At 43.0% G+C, this 18,145-nt stretch overlaps 1 protein-coding gene across 1 annotated transcript; it reads left to right on the top strand.

Annotated features, from left to right (window-relative positions):
- The first annotated feature begins 12,941 nt into the window (after positions 1-12,941).
- Positions 12,942-17,638, top strand: LOC142028689 (uncharacterized). Its single transcript, XM_075022534.1, has 2 exons — positions 12,942-13,043; positions 15,360-17,638. Exon 2 carries the CDS (start codon positions 15,382-15,384, stop codon positions 16,576-16,578), a length of 1,197 nt encoding a protein of 398 aa, XP_074878635.1. The 5' UTR covers positions 12,942-13,043; positions 15,360-15,381; the 3' UTR covers positions 16,579-17,638.
- The last annotated feature ends 507 nt before the right edge of the window (positions 17,639-18,145 follow it).

Below are 18,145 nucleotides of genomic sequence, written 5' to 3' on the forward strand. Positions count from 1 at the left end.
CCCCCAGGACTGTTAGCAGCCGGGATAAGTACAGAGGTTGCCTGGAAGGGACAGGTTAGTGCTGCTGGATGAGTACAGTGCACAATGTGCTGCCAGCCTCTGTTACAGAGTTGTCACAGAAAAAAGAAACAAAGTGTAAATTGTGGTTTGTTTGGGTTTTTGGTTTGGTTTGGGGTTTTGTTTTGGTTTGTTTTTTTTTCTCTCCCTCTGAAATCCCTCATTTTCTCTGCACAGTGAAAATCTCTCAATACGGGGGGATTTCTTAATGTCACTTCCCTAGAATCCTGTAGATAAATAACAGTGTCTGCCAGTAGAAACAACACAACTTCAACAAAACAAGACTTCCCTTATCCTTTGAAGTTCCTGAAGAAGCACCTCTCCCCCCTTTCCTTGCCCTTGCACCTGAGCTGTGGCCTTTTCTTTCTTTTATCTCCATCTAGTGACCACTGTGCTCAGCTCAGGACCTGAGTCAAACATAGTCTCCACTCATGTGGTACCCACCTTAGTCAGTGTGCCTACAAACACCTATCAGATCATGGGGAGCGGGATGTGGTGGAGCAAAATTTCTGGTTTCTGGACCAAGGTGGCTTTGGAAATCCTCTAGGAAATGCAGAGGTGAGCCTGTGCTTATTTTGCAGCATGGCAATGGGCTTCACAGATGGAAAGCAGCAGGGTGTTAGCGAGATGTATTACAAGGTGCCCCATTTCTCACTGCTGTGGCAGCTTACCAGAGTGTTCCAGGAATGCAGCCTTAAGATTTTTGACCCCAAATACTGCTATAAACACTCAAGCCCTTTTTAAACCTGGGAACTGTTTCTTATCGGGATACTTGAGAAACAGAATCTCCTTTTTAATGGAAACTGAAAGCTCTAGACTGCATCGTTATGAATAAATCTGGAGAATATGGTATGGGCGACTCTGGGCTCTGTTTCAGTTTAAGGCAGCTGCAAGGAGAAACTCTGCGAGGTGTGAATGCCTGCAAATTCCTCCATAGCACCCTGATGTCAGGAGTGGCTTACAGGAGAGAGCTTACCTCACCAGAGGGTTCTGCATATGGATGTGTCTGTATCTGCCTTGATGCAGTGCACTTGCCCAAGCAGGTGCACTCTAGCTGCTGGGTAAGTATTTGAGTGCTCCTCCTCCTTACACCTCCTGTGGCTTTTCCTGGAAAGTGGTGGTGATTTCTTGCTCCACCTGGAAGGAGAGGAAGTCTTTTGTTACAGCCACATCAGAGGGTGATCCTCAGACAAGGTGAGCACTTAAGGCTCCTGATCAGCTGGGTCAAGTCTTGACTTGAGCTGAGTCGTGAATAGCTCAGATATTGTTACTGGGGATATTGCAAATAGGTATGCAGCCTTATAGATATATACTCCAGAAAGCATTTTTAGACTGGCACTGAGGTTAGTGGCAGAGCAGAAGAAAGCAGAATGCCCATGAAAAAATATTTATACAGGGTACCCCCTATTTTCTTGATTTTTGTATTGCATTGACTATGTAAAGGGCTGGAGAGCCATTAGCAGGGTCTTCTGAGATTACTTTTCCTTCCTATAGTGTCTGGCTGAAGGTGAGGGTGTGGCAGGGAATTATATGCTCTGGTTATTTTCTCCAGCTGTATTGCATCTTTAAGGTCATGGCTAAATCTTGGCAGTATCCTTTATTGGAGGTTCACTTTTTCCCTCCAATCTTGCATACTTTTCTGTTGTTGCTACTGTTTTATATAAATTATTCTAAGATTAGTCTTGTTCAAAATGTTACCTGAACTGCCTTTCTTGGCAGACTTCAGTCAGTAACACAGTTTCATGAGGACTTAATCTTAAATACCGAATTCTATACTGTACATCACTAATCCAAAACATCAGAAAGAGCAATTAGGCAGGCTGGAAAATAAACCTCTGGGCACTAATGTCAAGCAGCTAGGTACACAGAAGCTCAATGTGTATGTTAACTGAAATAACACATGAAAAGCTGACAGTGAATGAGCCTGTCATTCATTCTGTCTTATCCTGGCACATGGAAGTAAACATAAATCGTAGAAGCCCCTTGCTGTATGGGACTGATTTTTGGTTTTTGTTGTTTTTTTGTTGTTGTTTCTGTTTCTTGGGGTTTTTTTAGTGGGACTGAGTGTGGGAGGAGAGGCTACATCTCAGTCATGACCTGGAAAAACAAATAATGTTTTAGGGAACACGGAACACCAGAGGTTTTTCTTCAGTCAACCACTTTCCTATTATTGTTGCTTGACAACAGGACTTCAAAGTCACTGCTGTTGCTTTCCTCTCAAAAGCAGATGATTCTGGAGTTCATAGGTAAATTCATTCCTTGCTTTTGCGGACCTGGTCAAGGCTGTGTGTTGAGCAGGATTTTGCGTGTTTGACTTCTCCCTTGTGCTGCCCTGAGGCTGGGGGCATCTCTTGAATCACGAGACTTTCTGGCACCCTGGAGGGAGGTAGTGGATGGAGGCACTCAGCAGGGCTGTCAAACTGCCAAGTGGGTCCACCTGTTGTGGTACTAGTTTGGCAGAGATGGGAGAAGAGAGGTCTGAGACCATCTACCCAACCTGACTCTCCAGTGTTTAACATAAAGTTTCCAGTCACCAGTTGTAATTGTCTGATTGCAGGGCAGCTTTCAGTGCCATTTTACACGTTAAAAGGTGTGAGGTCAATTTTGGCTGGTGTCTATCTGCTTACTCTATGCGTAGGAATAACGTAAGTTTTAAATAGAATGAAAGTGCTTCTGCTCTTTTTCTTAAGAAATTTTTTTTTACTTCCTATTGAGCTTTGCTATACTCTCTCTCTGCTCTATCATTGATAACAATGCTAAGTGATAAAATGGTTCTTGCCTTTGAAGTGAGGTCTAATAACACTAATTTTCAAACCAGTTTGAACTCTTTTGTGAAAGAAGGTAGGAAAATGATAGGGCAATCATTAGTTTTCTTCCCTCCCCTAAACTGGTATAATGTGTCTTCTTGTAGCCTTTGATAAAACCATAACCACAGCAACATACAGTGGTGGATATATTGCATTAGGGTCTCTCATGTCATTAATCATATTCTGCTTCCAGATGCCTTACAGGTCACAAAGTAAATTAACATTCAATGGCAATACATCAAGACGCTGCAGAAAATTCTGTTCTCCCTTTCAGAGAGATGATGTGGGTTGTTAGGGACCTTTGAGTAGTAGCTGACTTTTCCAAAGTCTAACAGTATCCCAACCTGACAGTTACTGAGCAGACTGCTGTGTAAAGGTTAATGAAGTTGTCTGGCCAGATTAGTTGGAGGGGCTGTACAGGAATCAGCAGGTGGAATTAAATTCAATGTATATCAGCAGAAGAAGGGGAAAGTGGCTTAAGGGGATGGGGTGTGTTGGAGCTTTGGTAGTAGGGCACTCTCTGTTGTGGGGTGGAGTTTTTCTTAAACCAAAAGCCTTTTAAAATCAAAAAGGTTTACATTAGTTTTAATTTGTTTTCTGCTGTTTTGCATTCCAAACTCTGGCCTAGGAGCATGGAGGGGCATGTGGTGCTTTTGGAGAGTATTTATGGTCCAGGCACATATGTGAGTGTAACACTAATGTGTCCTGTAATCAGAGGGAGGTATGCTGGTGCAAGAGGTCTCGGATGGGTGTGAAAGGAATTGTGACTTCAGAGAAAGTTAACGTGTCTGGCTTCCTCCCCAGTGTATTGTAGGAAGGACTGAAAACAGCAGAAAAAGTGATGTACTGGATGCAATGGAGAACAGCTGTACTTACATGAAAAACATATGTAATGGATCCTTATTTGAAGGGTTGTTAAATTACTTTTGGCTTCTTCTCTGAAATGAGGAAGGTAAATGTGTCCAGTTAAATTTCACATTTGCTGTGTAAATAAACAAGTTTAGAAAAGTGAATTTTTGCCCACCAGCCACAGGACGTCCTGAGATCAGTATGAGAAGAAGTAGGATAAATTGCTTCTGAGGAGTGTGTGTCACTTCCTAAAGAAGTTAAAAAGACACGTCCACTTTTACGTGTCTCAAGTCAGAAGAGATCTCAGTCCTATGGGGACATTTTGTAAAGTATTTAAGAGGATGAAACAGAGGTTAAAAAGATTGGTTGAGCTGCTTACTAAAATTACATGTGTGCGTGTTATTAAATCTCTTGGGCCCTTCAGAAAAATAATACCCTTCTGAAAAGGTACTAAGCAAAATACACTTGTAGATAGTGATTCTACATAAGGATGTAATACTTATGAGGAGAAATGTAAAGAAAGTTCTATTATAACAAATTTGCCTATGGCCTATCTACTACTCCCTTGTTACTAAAATGAATTTTTCTGAACAGTTCACAAACATATCAATTCTGTAGCTATGAAAATATATAAAAAGTAAACTGTACTTACAGATATATTAGAAGAAACCAAAAGCATTACACTTGAATATGAAAAGCTGCATCTTGGACGTAGCATCTGAGTACACAACACCACAGATATGACTGAAGAGAAATACCCGTGAGATTGGTTACTTGAGAATTGATGTCTTTCTGTTTGTTGATACTACCCTGATACTCTTAGGAGGATAAGGGAAAAAAATGAATACTTTTGGAAGTAATTTGTGTGTGTTTCTGAAGTACTGATTGATCATGGCTCAAAATACTTGACTTTATCTGCATGACTTCAATATACCTTATAAAACCAGATGAACTAGGATATTTCTGAGGGTTGTACTAATGCTCATAAGCACAGCTCGGAGATGCCTAGATTCCACCTGGTGTATTTGCAAAAGAGGCTCAGTCTATACTGCTGGTGCCTCTATTTTACGTAATTGCCCTTCAGGGGTCTGTTGCCTGTCTATGGGATTTTTCTCATACCTGGTTAAACTGTGCTTGTCACTGACCTCACGGCAAGCCTCGTCTGATCTATGAAATGTCCTGCTCCCAACAAGAGCATTGTCTTGGACAGAGGCTGGTCAGGACATGGCAGCCATTTACTGGCCACGCAAGGGCAGCCAAGGAACCCAATTGCAATGCATTTTTGCATGCAGGTCCCTAGATCAGCCTAGCTTTGCTCAGGCAGCTGCGGACTTGACAGAGAACTGTCTCGGGGCATGAATGCCTGCGTTTTCCCTACAGCTGCAGGCTAGTGGGTCTTTTCTGTTCCAGTCTGGGGCTGGAAGACTCCACTGGAGCCTGTTACACCTGATATAGAGTTAGCAACAAGGAAGCATTGCAGCTGCAGTCCTCCTAGGTGATACAAATATTGTGCCACTTGCATTAATTGGCTTTTTTTTTTCTGAAGTCATGTTCTCATTCTCTAGTAGCAGTATTGATATAAAGCTGCCTTAATCCAGTAAGAAGTGAGCACAAGCTCTAAGCATACAAAACTCTCTTACTGACGTGACTACATCCACTGCAAGGGTCATACTGCATATTTCTGCTGATGGGAAAGCTGACATTCTCTACTGACTTCATTTAACTACTGTAAAGTGGTGTGTGAAACATCTAATTTGCAGTATCTAGTGTTGTTAGACTCCTTATATAGCTGTGTTGTAATCTTGGAAACAAAATTCTGTTCATTCTCTATCAATTAATTACTTATAAATTTCTTTAAAACCACACTTTTATGTATGTTCCCATTTTCTCTCACAATTGTGCATTTGACTTGGGGAGATTTTAAGGAAAGAATTGACTTACCTAAACTGAGTTGGACCTTTAATCTAGGAGCGCAGGAGTGGAGACTTCCAGCCTCTGAGCGTAGGAGGAGGTGGCTGTTGTAACTTGAATGGAGGTGGGAGGAAGGACTGAATAGCCTGGAGACCTCTCCTTGTGGATTTGTTATGAATTTGAAATGGAAGGTGGAAAAGGTGGTGTGTGTATTTGTGCCCTACTCAGCCTTTTCTCATGGTGCTCAAGTCCAGGCTTTTGTAGTCACTCCTTTGGACCCAAATTGTGTGGCAGAATTTATGGTGTATGTATGAGTGGAGTCAGAGGTGGTTTTCTGTGGATGGCTGTATTGGAAATGAGAAGTAGGAATTCTGCTGGTGTGTTTGAAGAGCTGTTAGGAGGCATGTGTTGAGAATGGTCTGGATGGCAAGACTGCTGCAACTGATCTACTTCTGTGAGAAGTTGAGGCATGACTAATCTGCAGGGGTTTGTCTCTGCAAGAAGCTTCTCAAGCATGCATGTGAAGGAGAATGGTGGGGTGTTCTTGTGTTGGTGATACTGGAGATAGAGAAAGAGGAAGTACTACCTGGATAGCATTATAGAAATTTTTTTTTTGGAGCTCTACGACTCTAAGAAGGTTTTGTTCATGTTAGAAAATAAATAAAAACACAGCCTTGCTCCTCTGCCCCAGGTAAGCCACTCCTCTATTACAAGGTGGCTGGGTGTGTTGAGCAAAAGGGAAGATGGAAGTTTCTTGCTAATTTGTGGAAATTACCTACAGCTTCCTTACTAGGTATAATTTGCCCTGGGGAAGTAATTTGGGAATTACTGTGGTTCACTTAGGTCAGTACTTTGTATTTGAGAGTGACTGGAAGCTTGCGTTTCTGAGGAGACAAAACCCCTCTGAGGACAGTTACCAAGCAGTTGTACAGATGTGAAGCTTTTTTCTTAACTAGACCACTTAGCAATGGCCTTATGCTTTGCAGCAGGTACTTTCTACCTCTTCTATTAAAAATGTATAGCAAGTGTCTAGGGATATTTCTTCTCTTCCTGAAAATAATTGCGTTAGAATTCACATTTCCACCATACTCTATTACAGGTAGAAATAAATAAATCTGGTAAATGTTAATTTTTCTACTGAAAGCTGTCAGGAAGAAGGTATTACAAACATGTTTTTTCTCGTTCGGAAAAGACCTCCAGTCTTTTTGAACAGGAGATTGTTCTCTTTACTGATGTAGTTCAGTTTGTTATGTTACAAACACAGACAAATTGATACAGATCTCATGTCTGACTGCAGTGACAGTACAGTTATTGCTCCTGTTCCTGTTTGTGGCTTATGGTGGAGGATGCTGCAAAGGCAGGTTTGATGCGTCTGTGCGCTTGGCTAGTCTGCCTAGTGTAGATATGATCTCTGCTTGAACCAGAAGAAAATGTTGCAACTGGACTATGGTGGTGGTGAAGGATAGCAACTCCAAAGTGCCTATGCTGCTTCAAAGGTAAAAAAAAAAAAAAAAAAGGGTGTGGGGGGCAGGGGTGGATGGGGAAAAGACCGAATGCAAATCTACCAGCAGCATGTGTGGAGTTTTTGGGGGCCTTCTATAACTAATTTAGACCTTTGGTTGTTCCATGGTAGTGCTTTTCCCAATACATACCTATAAGATTGAGAAGGTTTGATTAACAAAGTATTCATTATCTATTTTTCCATTAATACTGACATAACTAGTTCTGCAGATGCACATGAGCCACCTTCCCACCCAAAATGCAAAATGCCTGTTGGTAGAAAACTGGATTTGGCAAAGTTGTAACTGGTGTCAAACCATTTGATTTGGCTTCATTCTTGAATTCAACATTTAACTGAAACGGCAGTCACACATGAATCTAAGCAGGTGTATGTGAATTTGTCTAGCAACTGTGGGCAACTATTCGTGCTGTACTGCATATGTGTCCTGCATCTGCATGAGACAATCATTCAAAATTGTTACATAATAGGTTAATTGTAAAAGTAATCCTGAGTTACAAAAACAAACAGAAGAGGCTTTACCTTTGGAAGGATTAATAATTTTAAAGCAGTGGCTGAATTTTCTGCAGTGAATTGTCTTTGAAGCAAAATAAGCTAAAATGAAAAACCCACTACCCTTCTGGAGGAAGCTTACTCATTACTGAGAATTATTTTACACAACTATAGGAGTATAATGATTTCTGTTATTTCCTCGAGTAAACAAGTTCTCAGTATGATTTAAAAAAAATCAAAAAGGGAGAGCTAACATTTATATCACTACAGTCTAGTAATGAAGAATAGCCAGGGTATTCCTTTGCCCTGTTGTTAAATGAGTTAATGCTTAGATTCAGCATTCATTAAAGGACATTCCTAGATGCTTGTTAGACCCTCTGCTTTTCTGGAATGTTTTAATTTGTAAGAGGGTCACTCCTCACTCCATGTGGAAACAACTGGCTTAATCACAGGTGGACCTGTGAATGGCAGCCTGTTTCAGAATTATTGTGTGCAAACAGTTCATAAATACCATAGCAAATTAGACTGCAGATGTGCATTGTTTTCCATTCTAATGAAATTTTGTGACATTTGAGGTGTTTTGTGGTATCTTTCCTCTGTTAGATCCTGCAGCAGATCTCAGTAGCTTAAATATTTCTGTGACATCACTCTAGAATGTTTTCATTGTGTATTTCTTTCCATTTCAGAAAAGAACACACAGAAATTTATGATCCTTGTTTTGAAGTATTTAATCGAATACTGCAATAAAATCACACAAAGCTTTGTAAATATGCAGCTTATATATATACTTAGCTTAATGTATGCAACACTTAAAAATTCTGATATTGTTGGTGTGTTACTTATCAGCCCAAATATCTGCGTGTAGCAGAACAAATACTCTCTATTAAAACATTCTCTACTACTGTTTTACTTCCAAGGCAACAGCTCATCCTGCAAAGATCACCCATCCAGAACTACCAGCTAGAGACTTTTGCATTTTGAATATACTTGATATTGTTCTCTGTTATTCTGGGAAATGACAGTTCTTAGAGTGAAAGATTAATTTTCAACCATGAGCGTCTGCTGGTGAACTGAGTTATTGGGCTCATTGTTTGACATGAACAGAACATATTGTGTAAGACTTGACATAAGTCTCTGTTCACCTCTCTGAGCTCTTAGAAATGTCAAATGGAGCAACCTGTCCCTTTTGAAACTGCAGCCCCTCCCTCTCTGCAGCTCAGGCACAGCAGTAGTGATCACATTGCAGTGTGCTTAGGTGCTCCAGACCCAACTGCTCGTGCTGCATCAAGTTTTAGTCTCAGTCTGTTCTCAGACCTCAAAACCACTGAGAATCCGAACACTTCAGTGCAGCTGCAGAGGGGACAGGAATGCTTCTGCAGTCCTTGGCACTGATATTCCCAATTCTAAGAACCTGGCCTTTTAAGAGAGACTCTCTATTCGCTACAGGGTGTTTTCATTCTAAAATCAACAGTAGCTATGTATCCATCATAGTGTGGGTGATGCTACAGCTGTGAATGTGCAAAATCAAGTCCTGACACATGCTGTTGTCAATGGAGCAGCTCTGGAGGCTCCCTGCTAAATGTCACCAAACTGTGCTGAAGCCATGTCACCACATTTGCACTGTCACTGTTACTTCTGTCAAGTTAACATCATCACAGACATGTATCACAGACAGGTAATCTGTAGCTTTATGCTTCATTGCACTAATTCTGTACCCCTGTGTATTTCAACCTTTAGACATTTTTCAAACAAACGTCTTTGGTTAGAAAATGCATATGTACCTTCCCTCAGATTATTTAATAAGAAACTGCTGATGTGTACATAACCTACAAAATGGCATTTCTTGGCATCATCATCCAAATAACTTTAGATTGCTCTTCACTTACTGAAACCTCTGCCTTTGTGGTTCCAAAACCATTACAGGTAGCTGAAATTCTTTGGATAATTCCCTGTATGTCTCGGTAGGCTGAGATACTGCAGAGCATCGTAGGAGCTAGCATTGTTTTTCATTTGATTGCTTTCATATGTGTGGTCTTGGTTCCATACAAATAAAGGGAAATGAGTGCATATCTGGAGAAAAACCTGTCATCTGAAGACATTTTTTGGAAAGAACCAAATTTTACTGTCTGCCAAATACTCAGTGGCTCACACTCATCTTCATAACAGCAAAAAGCTTGGTGTTTGTCTTCTGTAGAAGAGGATGATCTTTAAATCTTCAGAAAAAAAATCATATAGATAAATAGTGGTCTATTCTTTCAGAAATATTTTGAAAATTATACTAGCTAGTAATTTTGAATGACATCTTGCTGCAATAAGGAATTATTTATAGAATAATTGATGCAAGCAGTGACGTAGGAGAAAGTGCTAGGTGTGTTCAAGATCTGTATTTGTGGAAACCTGGAAGTTGTTTTGAGCAGTCAAATTAGAAAAAGATTAACTGACTTTAAATTACAGTGGCTGGGGCCATGCTTGGTTGATCGCAGATCTAATACTTACATGGGACACTGTTGTGACATCCTTAGATTAAAAGTATGTATTTTAGGGGGGTGGGAGGATGGGAAAGGAGCATCCTGATTCCCCTTGGAAGCAGCGGGGGGGAAGCAGGGAGCAGGTGGATACTTTTCCTGGGACAGTGGGAAGCTGATTATGAGCTGGGAGTTTCTCACAGGCAACCTGCAAGGCGGGATGATAAAGAGGAAGCTTAGACATGAGGGATCCTGGTACGCCTCTTTCTTACCCAGACTGAAAGGATCCTTTCATACCTTATGCAACAGACTAGTAGCATCTGCAGAATGTTGAGCAGTGTCCCTAAACCTATCATGGATTGCAGGGAACACCATAGTTTAATGCTTAAATTAATTAAAAGAATATCAATAATGACTCTCTTCAGAGAATGTCATGGTCATGTCTCATCAGGCAGCTGCAAGCATCTTCAGAGGTTAATATACCTAGTAAAGCAGTGTGTATGTGCCTGAGTTTTAGATTCCCAATTGTTGCTTTACGCTTTACAGCGCTATGGAGCTTGGTGTGTTGGAAGAAATAGACTTCTGCCATGGGCTTTAGAGACCAAATCCTCTCCAAGTGACCTGTAACTAAACACTGTGCAATGTTTTTGCACCATAAAGTATTTTAACCTGCCTGACTGCTGTAAAAAGTGTATTTTGCCATGATGAGTAGCTGTGGTATGGAACTCATGGCTACAGTACACCACAATGGTTACGTATCTGTATGGATGATGAGATCTTCTGTAGTTACAAAAGTAAATAAGTATCCATGATGACCATAACCCCAGGGCCTGGATGAACAAACAAACAAAAATTCTGTGGGATATCAAGATGTCGTTGGGGGGGAATCAGACGTTATTAGGGACAAAAATCATCTGGTCCGCTGTTAATATGGGTGCTTGTAAACTTTTCTGCTGTGATAAATGCAAGACAGTTCCAAAAGTAAAGTGTTCAGAGCATATATGGTTATCAAGTGCTATCTGAAATGTGGTATCTCAGTACCTTTCAGTAACTTCTTCAAATGTTTGTGCCATTGACCGAGACCATCAGAAGCACTGTAATGGAAGAAACTAGGAAGAAATCTTCCTTAGGCTTATCCATTTTGCTTTGGTATCATTTGGTTTGCTTGATAACCTTCCTTTGATACATCCATAACTGTTTAAAACAGGACACTACTAGTAGGCTTTGAGGAACTATTAATGAGTATGAGCTAAGCATTTTATAGTGTGCAGCCAGTAATTGTTCCAAGTGAAAGAAGTTCATGTGACTCACCAGAAATCACTGTTATGTGTGAAATTGCAGGTCCTTTACTGGTGGCACCTTGTGTGCACGGCATACGCTAAAAGCCTCTGCTGACTCTGTCTGCTTTCTCTTGTTACAAGAATGTAATGGCACTGTGTCTGCTGCAGCAGGATGCCTTCCTCCTTCTCACTTTGTAGATTCACATGCTGCCTCTTACAGGGACTGGTAGTGGAAGGATCAATGGGAGAGAGAAACCCTGCACTGAAGTAACCTATTCTCAGGAATTGTTTCATTGTATTCAGTGGGGCAGTAGCGCTAGAAAATCTGGGGTTTGTGTTTGAGAGTACCAGCGGTAGGTTCTTGCACTTGATTTGGCTTGGGTTGGGATAACAAACTTGTTCTACTGTACAGATTTCTATCAGTCCTTGGTAGGCGATGAGTGCCAGGATTACCAGGAGGTGGTTCTCATTGCCTTAAACTGTGCTCTTTAACACAGGAAGCAGGATGACACTGATCAAAAGCCTCTGAACACAGAAATGATTAGGAACACACATATCTCTGTGTGTGTGCCCGTGCATATATAGTCTAGTTTGTGCATTGTGAGCGTCTTTGTCATTGATGACATAACATATCCGTGAACATTGTTTCTTTAACCTGGTGTCTCTTGTTCCTGCATAAAATGAAGTGCTCTTATTAAACTTACATTTCTGTTCTTAATGCTTTATTTTTTCTCTTCTTACTTGCATTGCAGGGTGCCGGAACAAACTAAGCAAACTTTTGTATGAAATTTACACTTCTTAATCTCAAAAGGGAGCTCACATCTCCTAACTTTTTTTGATCGCAATAAAGAGTGGTTTTGTTCTGGTTTCAGCTGGGATAGAGTTAATTGTCTTCCTAGTAGCTGGTACAGTGCTATGTTTTGAGTTCAGTATGAGAAGAATGTTGATAACACTGATGTTTTCAGTTGTTGCTAAGTAGTGTTTAGACTAAAGTCAAGGATTTTTCAGCTTCTCATGCCCAGCCAGCGAGAAAGCTGGAGGGGCACAAGAAGTTGGCACAGGACACAGCCAGGGCACCTGACCCAAACTGGCCAACAGGGTATTGCATACCATGTGAGGTCCCATTTAGTATGGGAACTGGGAAGTGGGGGCGGGGAATTGCCGCTCAGGGGACTGGCTGGGTGTCGGTCGGCAGGTGGTGAGCAATTGCCCTGCGCATCATTTGTACATTCCAATCCTTTTATTACTACTGTTGTCATTTTATTAGTGTTATCATTATTAGTTTCTTCTTTTCTGTTCTATTAAACCATTCTTATCTCAACCCAGGAGTTTTACTTCTTTTCCCGATTTTCTCGCCCATCCCACTGGATGGGGGGGAAGTGAATGAGCGGCTGCGTGGTGCTTAGTTGCTGGCTGGGGTTAAACCACGACAGTCCATTTTGACGCCCAATGTGGGGCACGAAGGGTTGAGATAACGACAAACCTGACCAGAGCTTGTTAAAACAAATTTGTTATAAGCATTCATTACATTGGTCTAATAGTCGCTGGTCATTATGTTGATTTATGTGTTCTTAGAGTTGTTGCTCTGGTTTTTAAAGTTCTGTTATGTATCACCTTGCTTGCTGTATGTAGTTCCTCTTCTGCTGCTTATCATCCGTGGGAGGTGGTGTAAGAGTCGGCCAGAAAATCAGCATTGTCTCAACATCGTCATCAGGAACATGAACAGTACATTACCTGACAATGGCCTGTTTGGAGCGCAGCGGCCGGTCCCAAGGACGGAATGTGCGGTACAAGGTTCTTGGAAGGTACCTGGCTGGAACCGTTAGCAATAACCACACAGCTACTGTCAAAAAGGATGAATTGCCACTGTTGGCATAACACTGACGAAGAAATCATGAACTTTAGACGAACTTTGCTTCATTATAATACCAAAACACACCTCCTGGTCGAAGGCTACCCGCCTCCAAGACTAACTACGCCTCGGACACTGACCCCGCGCCTGCATGATAGCCTCGCTTGAGAAGGGCGGAGATATGATAATTGTATTCTGAGAAGGGTGGAGACTCCTGAGGCAGAGGTGGAGCAAGGTGTGTTACTAAGCATAAAAGATGACCAGTTCTGAACAATGGAAGTTGGAAGCTTCCCCACCAAGGACCACAACAATCGACAACACAGCATCAGCTGGACCCGGGACCGTTAGGACGTCGTGAGATCAGCAGTGGTAGCTATAACCCCTCTTTCTCCTCTCTCTAAATTTGACTTTACTTTTCTCCTTTCTTTCACCCATCTCTAACTACCGCGTGCCTCCTCACAGGCAATACAATAAAGTTTTACTGTGTGATCACTGCTGTCCCCTTTGGTGTTGGTCACCTTAATTTTGCACTTTCAAGATTGTAGCAAACGAACTATCACGAGTCCACTGAGTGGACCGTGACATTAAACTGGCATCACGGACAGGATCCTGAGAGACAGAGGGGTGCAGGTTTTGTGTGGTTTGTAACAGGGGAAGAACGTTTCGTTCCAGCCGCACCTGGCCCTACACCTGAAAGGGTGAGAGGTGTCCAGAAAGCAAGGGGGGCGATTCGGGATTCCCACACACCACACACACCTCAGTGTATTTCACCCCAAACTCAAATTGAGGGCTCTGTCTATCAGGATCAAGGGCAAGGATCTCTTAGTGCAAAAGGGAGAACTGTCCTCATTAGATGAGGCTGACTACCAGGGAAGTTGAAGGAACAAGCAGAGAAAGTCTGCACTTGTGAGCAACTAAGTTTTGACTCCCTGAAGTGAGATTTTGGTCTCTTCAGCCACTCGGGGAAGAGGAGGGTGACGCAGCAGTTGTTGCGTGTGTGGTGTAACTAAGTTTGACCTCCTCGAAGTGAGTTTGGCCCTTCACAACAAAAATGACTGAAAAGAATGGTTATCTAAACTCTCTATCAGTAAAAGATCTTGACTCATTTTATGCACTCTTGGCAAAGTATGGAGCTCGACCCTCCCCACCTGGGGAAGAGTGGGCTCGAGACAATTGGGCAAATTTACAGAGTGTAACAGACCAAGTGATTTCTATACTTAATGAGGCTAGAGCACGGTCAGGCAAAGCGACAATCTGTGCAGTTCTTGGAGCCAGCCTGCTCGCAGCAATTGAAGACCGCTATAAGCGGTGTAGCCAGGAAAAACAAATCATAGAATCCCTTGAAAATTTGGTACAACTTTTGCAGAAAACAACCTCCAACCTGGAAGAGCAGTTAACAGAGAAAGAGAGAGTAATTTGCTTGTACAAACAGCAAGCAGAGGAAAAGGAGGAAGAAAATCGTTGTCTAAAAGATGCCTTGAAAGAAGAACTTTCAAAGTCTGCTGAATCATTGAATGAGACAGAAATGAAGATGGAAAAGATGGGTATTCGGCAGATAAGTCAGGTATACCCCCAAAAGGAACTAGAGGAAGCAAGGAAGCGCTTCAGGGAAAACCCCCAAGTGAGGCCTTTGATTAAGTCAGAATACACTTATATAAATGATGAGGATAATGACCCACATATTACAACTAAAGAGGTACCATACACTCCCACTGAATTGGCCAAAATGAAAAGAGAATATGGGCGCCTTCCCAATGAATCTGAAACGGAGTATGTGTGGCGTGTATCTTTAACTGGAGGGAACCAAATTCAGTTAAATGAAAGGGAAGCTTCCCCACCAAGGACCACGACGATCGATGACACAGCATCAGCTGGACCCGGGACCATTAGGACATCGTGAGATCAGCAGTGGTAGCTATAACGCCTCTTTCTCCTCTCTCTATACTTTACTTTACTTTTCTCCTTTCTTTCACCCATCTCTAACTATCGCGTGCCTCCTCACAGGCAATACAATAAAGTTTTACTGTGTGATCACTGCTATCCCCTTTGATGTTGGTCACCTTAATTTTGCACTTTCAAGATCGTAGCAAACGAACCATCACGAGTGCACCGAGTGGACCGTGACAGGTGGATTAAGGTTTTCGCTTTGATGTATTGTATAACACTGGCTTATGGTATGATAGAGTCATCGGCTGTGGGATTAATCTGGTTTTTGCACTCAGCATTGTCACCTTTATACTGCGGGAGCCATCTGTGGGAAACTATTAATAATTATACCATTTACCTTTCCTCCTTGGAAAACCAGTCTATGGATGGGGTACCTTTCTTCCCCTCTCCTTTCTCCTTCAGTCCAGTTACAATGGTGTTTGAGAATTTTGAAAAATTTGAATACTCTTGGGATGTTGGGACCAGCATGGTCCTAGCCCTACTGCTAGGAATTAGCATGCTTCTGAATGTGGTTCAGCTCTTGTTTAAGGTTAAACAACTATTTAAGAAGATCACCCAGAGATCTGCCCCAAGGCTGGATAATTATGAGTGGCAGGGTGTGTGTGGTAGTATGGGCAAGTACCTAGAAAAGTGGGCACCTCCAGTGTTTTGGAAATTCACCCCCGAACAAGTGCAGAATCCAGAAGAACTAGTAAAATATTTGGAAAAGGTATGCTGTCACCCTGGCAGCTCCAGAGAGATACAGATCACTGCAACGTGCTGGGTCCTGACTCATGCCTATCGAGCCCTGTTCAACACCACTCAGTACCCTCAAGGGGAAGAGAAAGTCTCTGGACCTAACAACAAAACGATGAGCACCATGGTCACTCAAACCTCGGCAACGGGCGCTGCGGCCTCTTCAGCCCCGGCAACAAGCATTGCAGACACCCAGACCTTGGTGACAAGCACCGCGACCCTTCCAGCCCCGGCGACAAGAACTGTGGCTACCCGAACCTCAGCAACAGGCACTGCAGCCCCTCCAGCCGCGGCAACGAGCACAGCAGCTACCCAAACCTTGGCAACGGGCACTGAGGTCCCTCCAGCCCCGGTGATGAGTGCTGCTGCTACCCAAACCTCAGCGACAGACACTGCGGTTATCCAAAACCCGGCGAGTGATACTGCAACTGAACCAGCAGACCTACCTGCACCAGCATCAGTTGCCCCCGTACAGAAAAAGAAATATACAAAAAAATCAGTTCGCTTAGTGAAGGATGAAGGTGAACCAGGGTCATCACGGGAACAGGAGGAAGAGGCAGAACCAGAGGTAATAACCCAGTCCCTATCCTTGAGTGAGCTGCGGGATATGCAAAAAGATTTTGGCCGCCGTATAGGTGAGCATATTATCACCTGGCTCCTCTGATGCTGGGACAATGGGGCTAATAGCTTGGAATTAGAAGGTAGGGAAGCCAAGCAGCTGGGATTGCTTGCCAGGGAAGGTGGCATTGACAAGGTAATTGGAAAAGGTACACAAACCATCAGCCTCTGGAGGCGACTGCTGTCAAGTGTGAAGGAAAGGTACCCCTTTAAGGAAGATGTTATATGTCAATCAAGCAAGTGGACCACCATGGAAAGAGGTATCCAATATCTGAGGGAATTAGCTGTGCTAGAGACGATTCATCGTGACCCAGACAACCCACAAGTACTCAAAGATCCAGACGAAATCCAATGCACACGACCCATGTGGCGGAAGTTTGTACAGAGCGCACCATCGTCCTTTGCCAACACACTGGCAATAATGACCTGGAAAGACGAAGAGGTACCTACAGTGGATGAAGTGGCTCGCCAACTCCGTCAATACGAAGAAAATCTCTCCTCCTCCCTACAAGCCTGCATTTCAGCTGTGGAGAAGCTGTCCAAGGATTTCCAGCAATTCAAAGAGGATATGTCCTCTTCTGCACCTGTAAAAACCAATGTCTCAGCTATTAGGAGTGAACGCTCCTCTGCCCAAGAGAGAGAATATAGAAGGTACACACCGCAAGGTGCCCTGTGATTTTACCAATGTGATCATGGAGAGGACATGAGGAAATGGGACGGAAAACCTACCTTGGTCCTAAATGCATGGGTACGTGAGCTGCGAGGAAAAACCACCACAAAAGGGGATTCTACCAGGAAAAATGCCGCTCCAGTTTCCAAACAGAGTAGAAGGGCTGATCTTATTTCTGATCCTCTTGAAGGGAATTCTGAGCCAATTTTACGAGAAGTGAATACTGGATACTCTTACCAGAATTAGAGGGGCCCTGCCTCCAGCTAGGTGGAGGAAAGGGATAACTGGGTCTATTGAACTGTGTGGATTCGATGGCCTGGCACGTCAGACCCACAGGAGTATAAGGCTCTAGTAGACACCGGCGCACAGTGCACTCTAATGCCATCAAGTTATAAAGGGACAGAATACATTTGTATTTCTGGTGTGACGGGGGATCCCAAGAGTTAACTGTATTGGAAGCTGAAGTAAGTCTAACTGGAAATGAATGGCAGAAACACCCCATTGTGACTGGTCCAGAGGCTCCGTGTATCCTTGGCATAGACTGTCTCAGGAGGGGGTATTTTAAGGACCCGAAGGGGTATCGATGGGCTTTTGGTATAGCTGCCTTGGAGACGGAGGGCACTGAACAGCTGTCTACCCTGCCTGGTCTCTCTCAAGACCCTTCGATTGTGGGGTTGCTCAAGGTTGAAGAACAACAAGTGCCAATTGCTACCACGACGGTGCACCGGCGGCAATATCGCACCAACCGAGACTCTCTGATTCCCATCCACAAGTTGATTCGCCAACTGGAGAGCCAAGGAGTGATCATTAAAACTCACTCACCCTTTAATAGTCCCATATGGCCAGTGCGGAAGTCTAATGGGGAGTGGAGACTAACAGTTGACTATTGTGGCCTGAATGAAGTTACACCACCGAGTGCTGCCGTTCCAGATATGCTGGAACT

The sequence above is a fragment of the Buteo buteo genome, chromosome 2, assembly GCF_964188355.1.
Source record: "Buteo buteo chromosome 2, bButBut1.hap1.1, whole genome shotgun sequence".
NCBI lineage: Eukaryota > Metazoa > Chordata > Aves > Accipitriformes > Accipitridae > Buteo > Buteo buteo.

Coding starts and splice junctions, on each gene's coding strand:
- LOC142028689 (XM_075022534.1), top strand. CDS start 15,382: ATGTATTGTATAACACTGGCTTATGGTATGATAGAGTCATCGGCTGTG.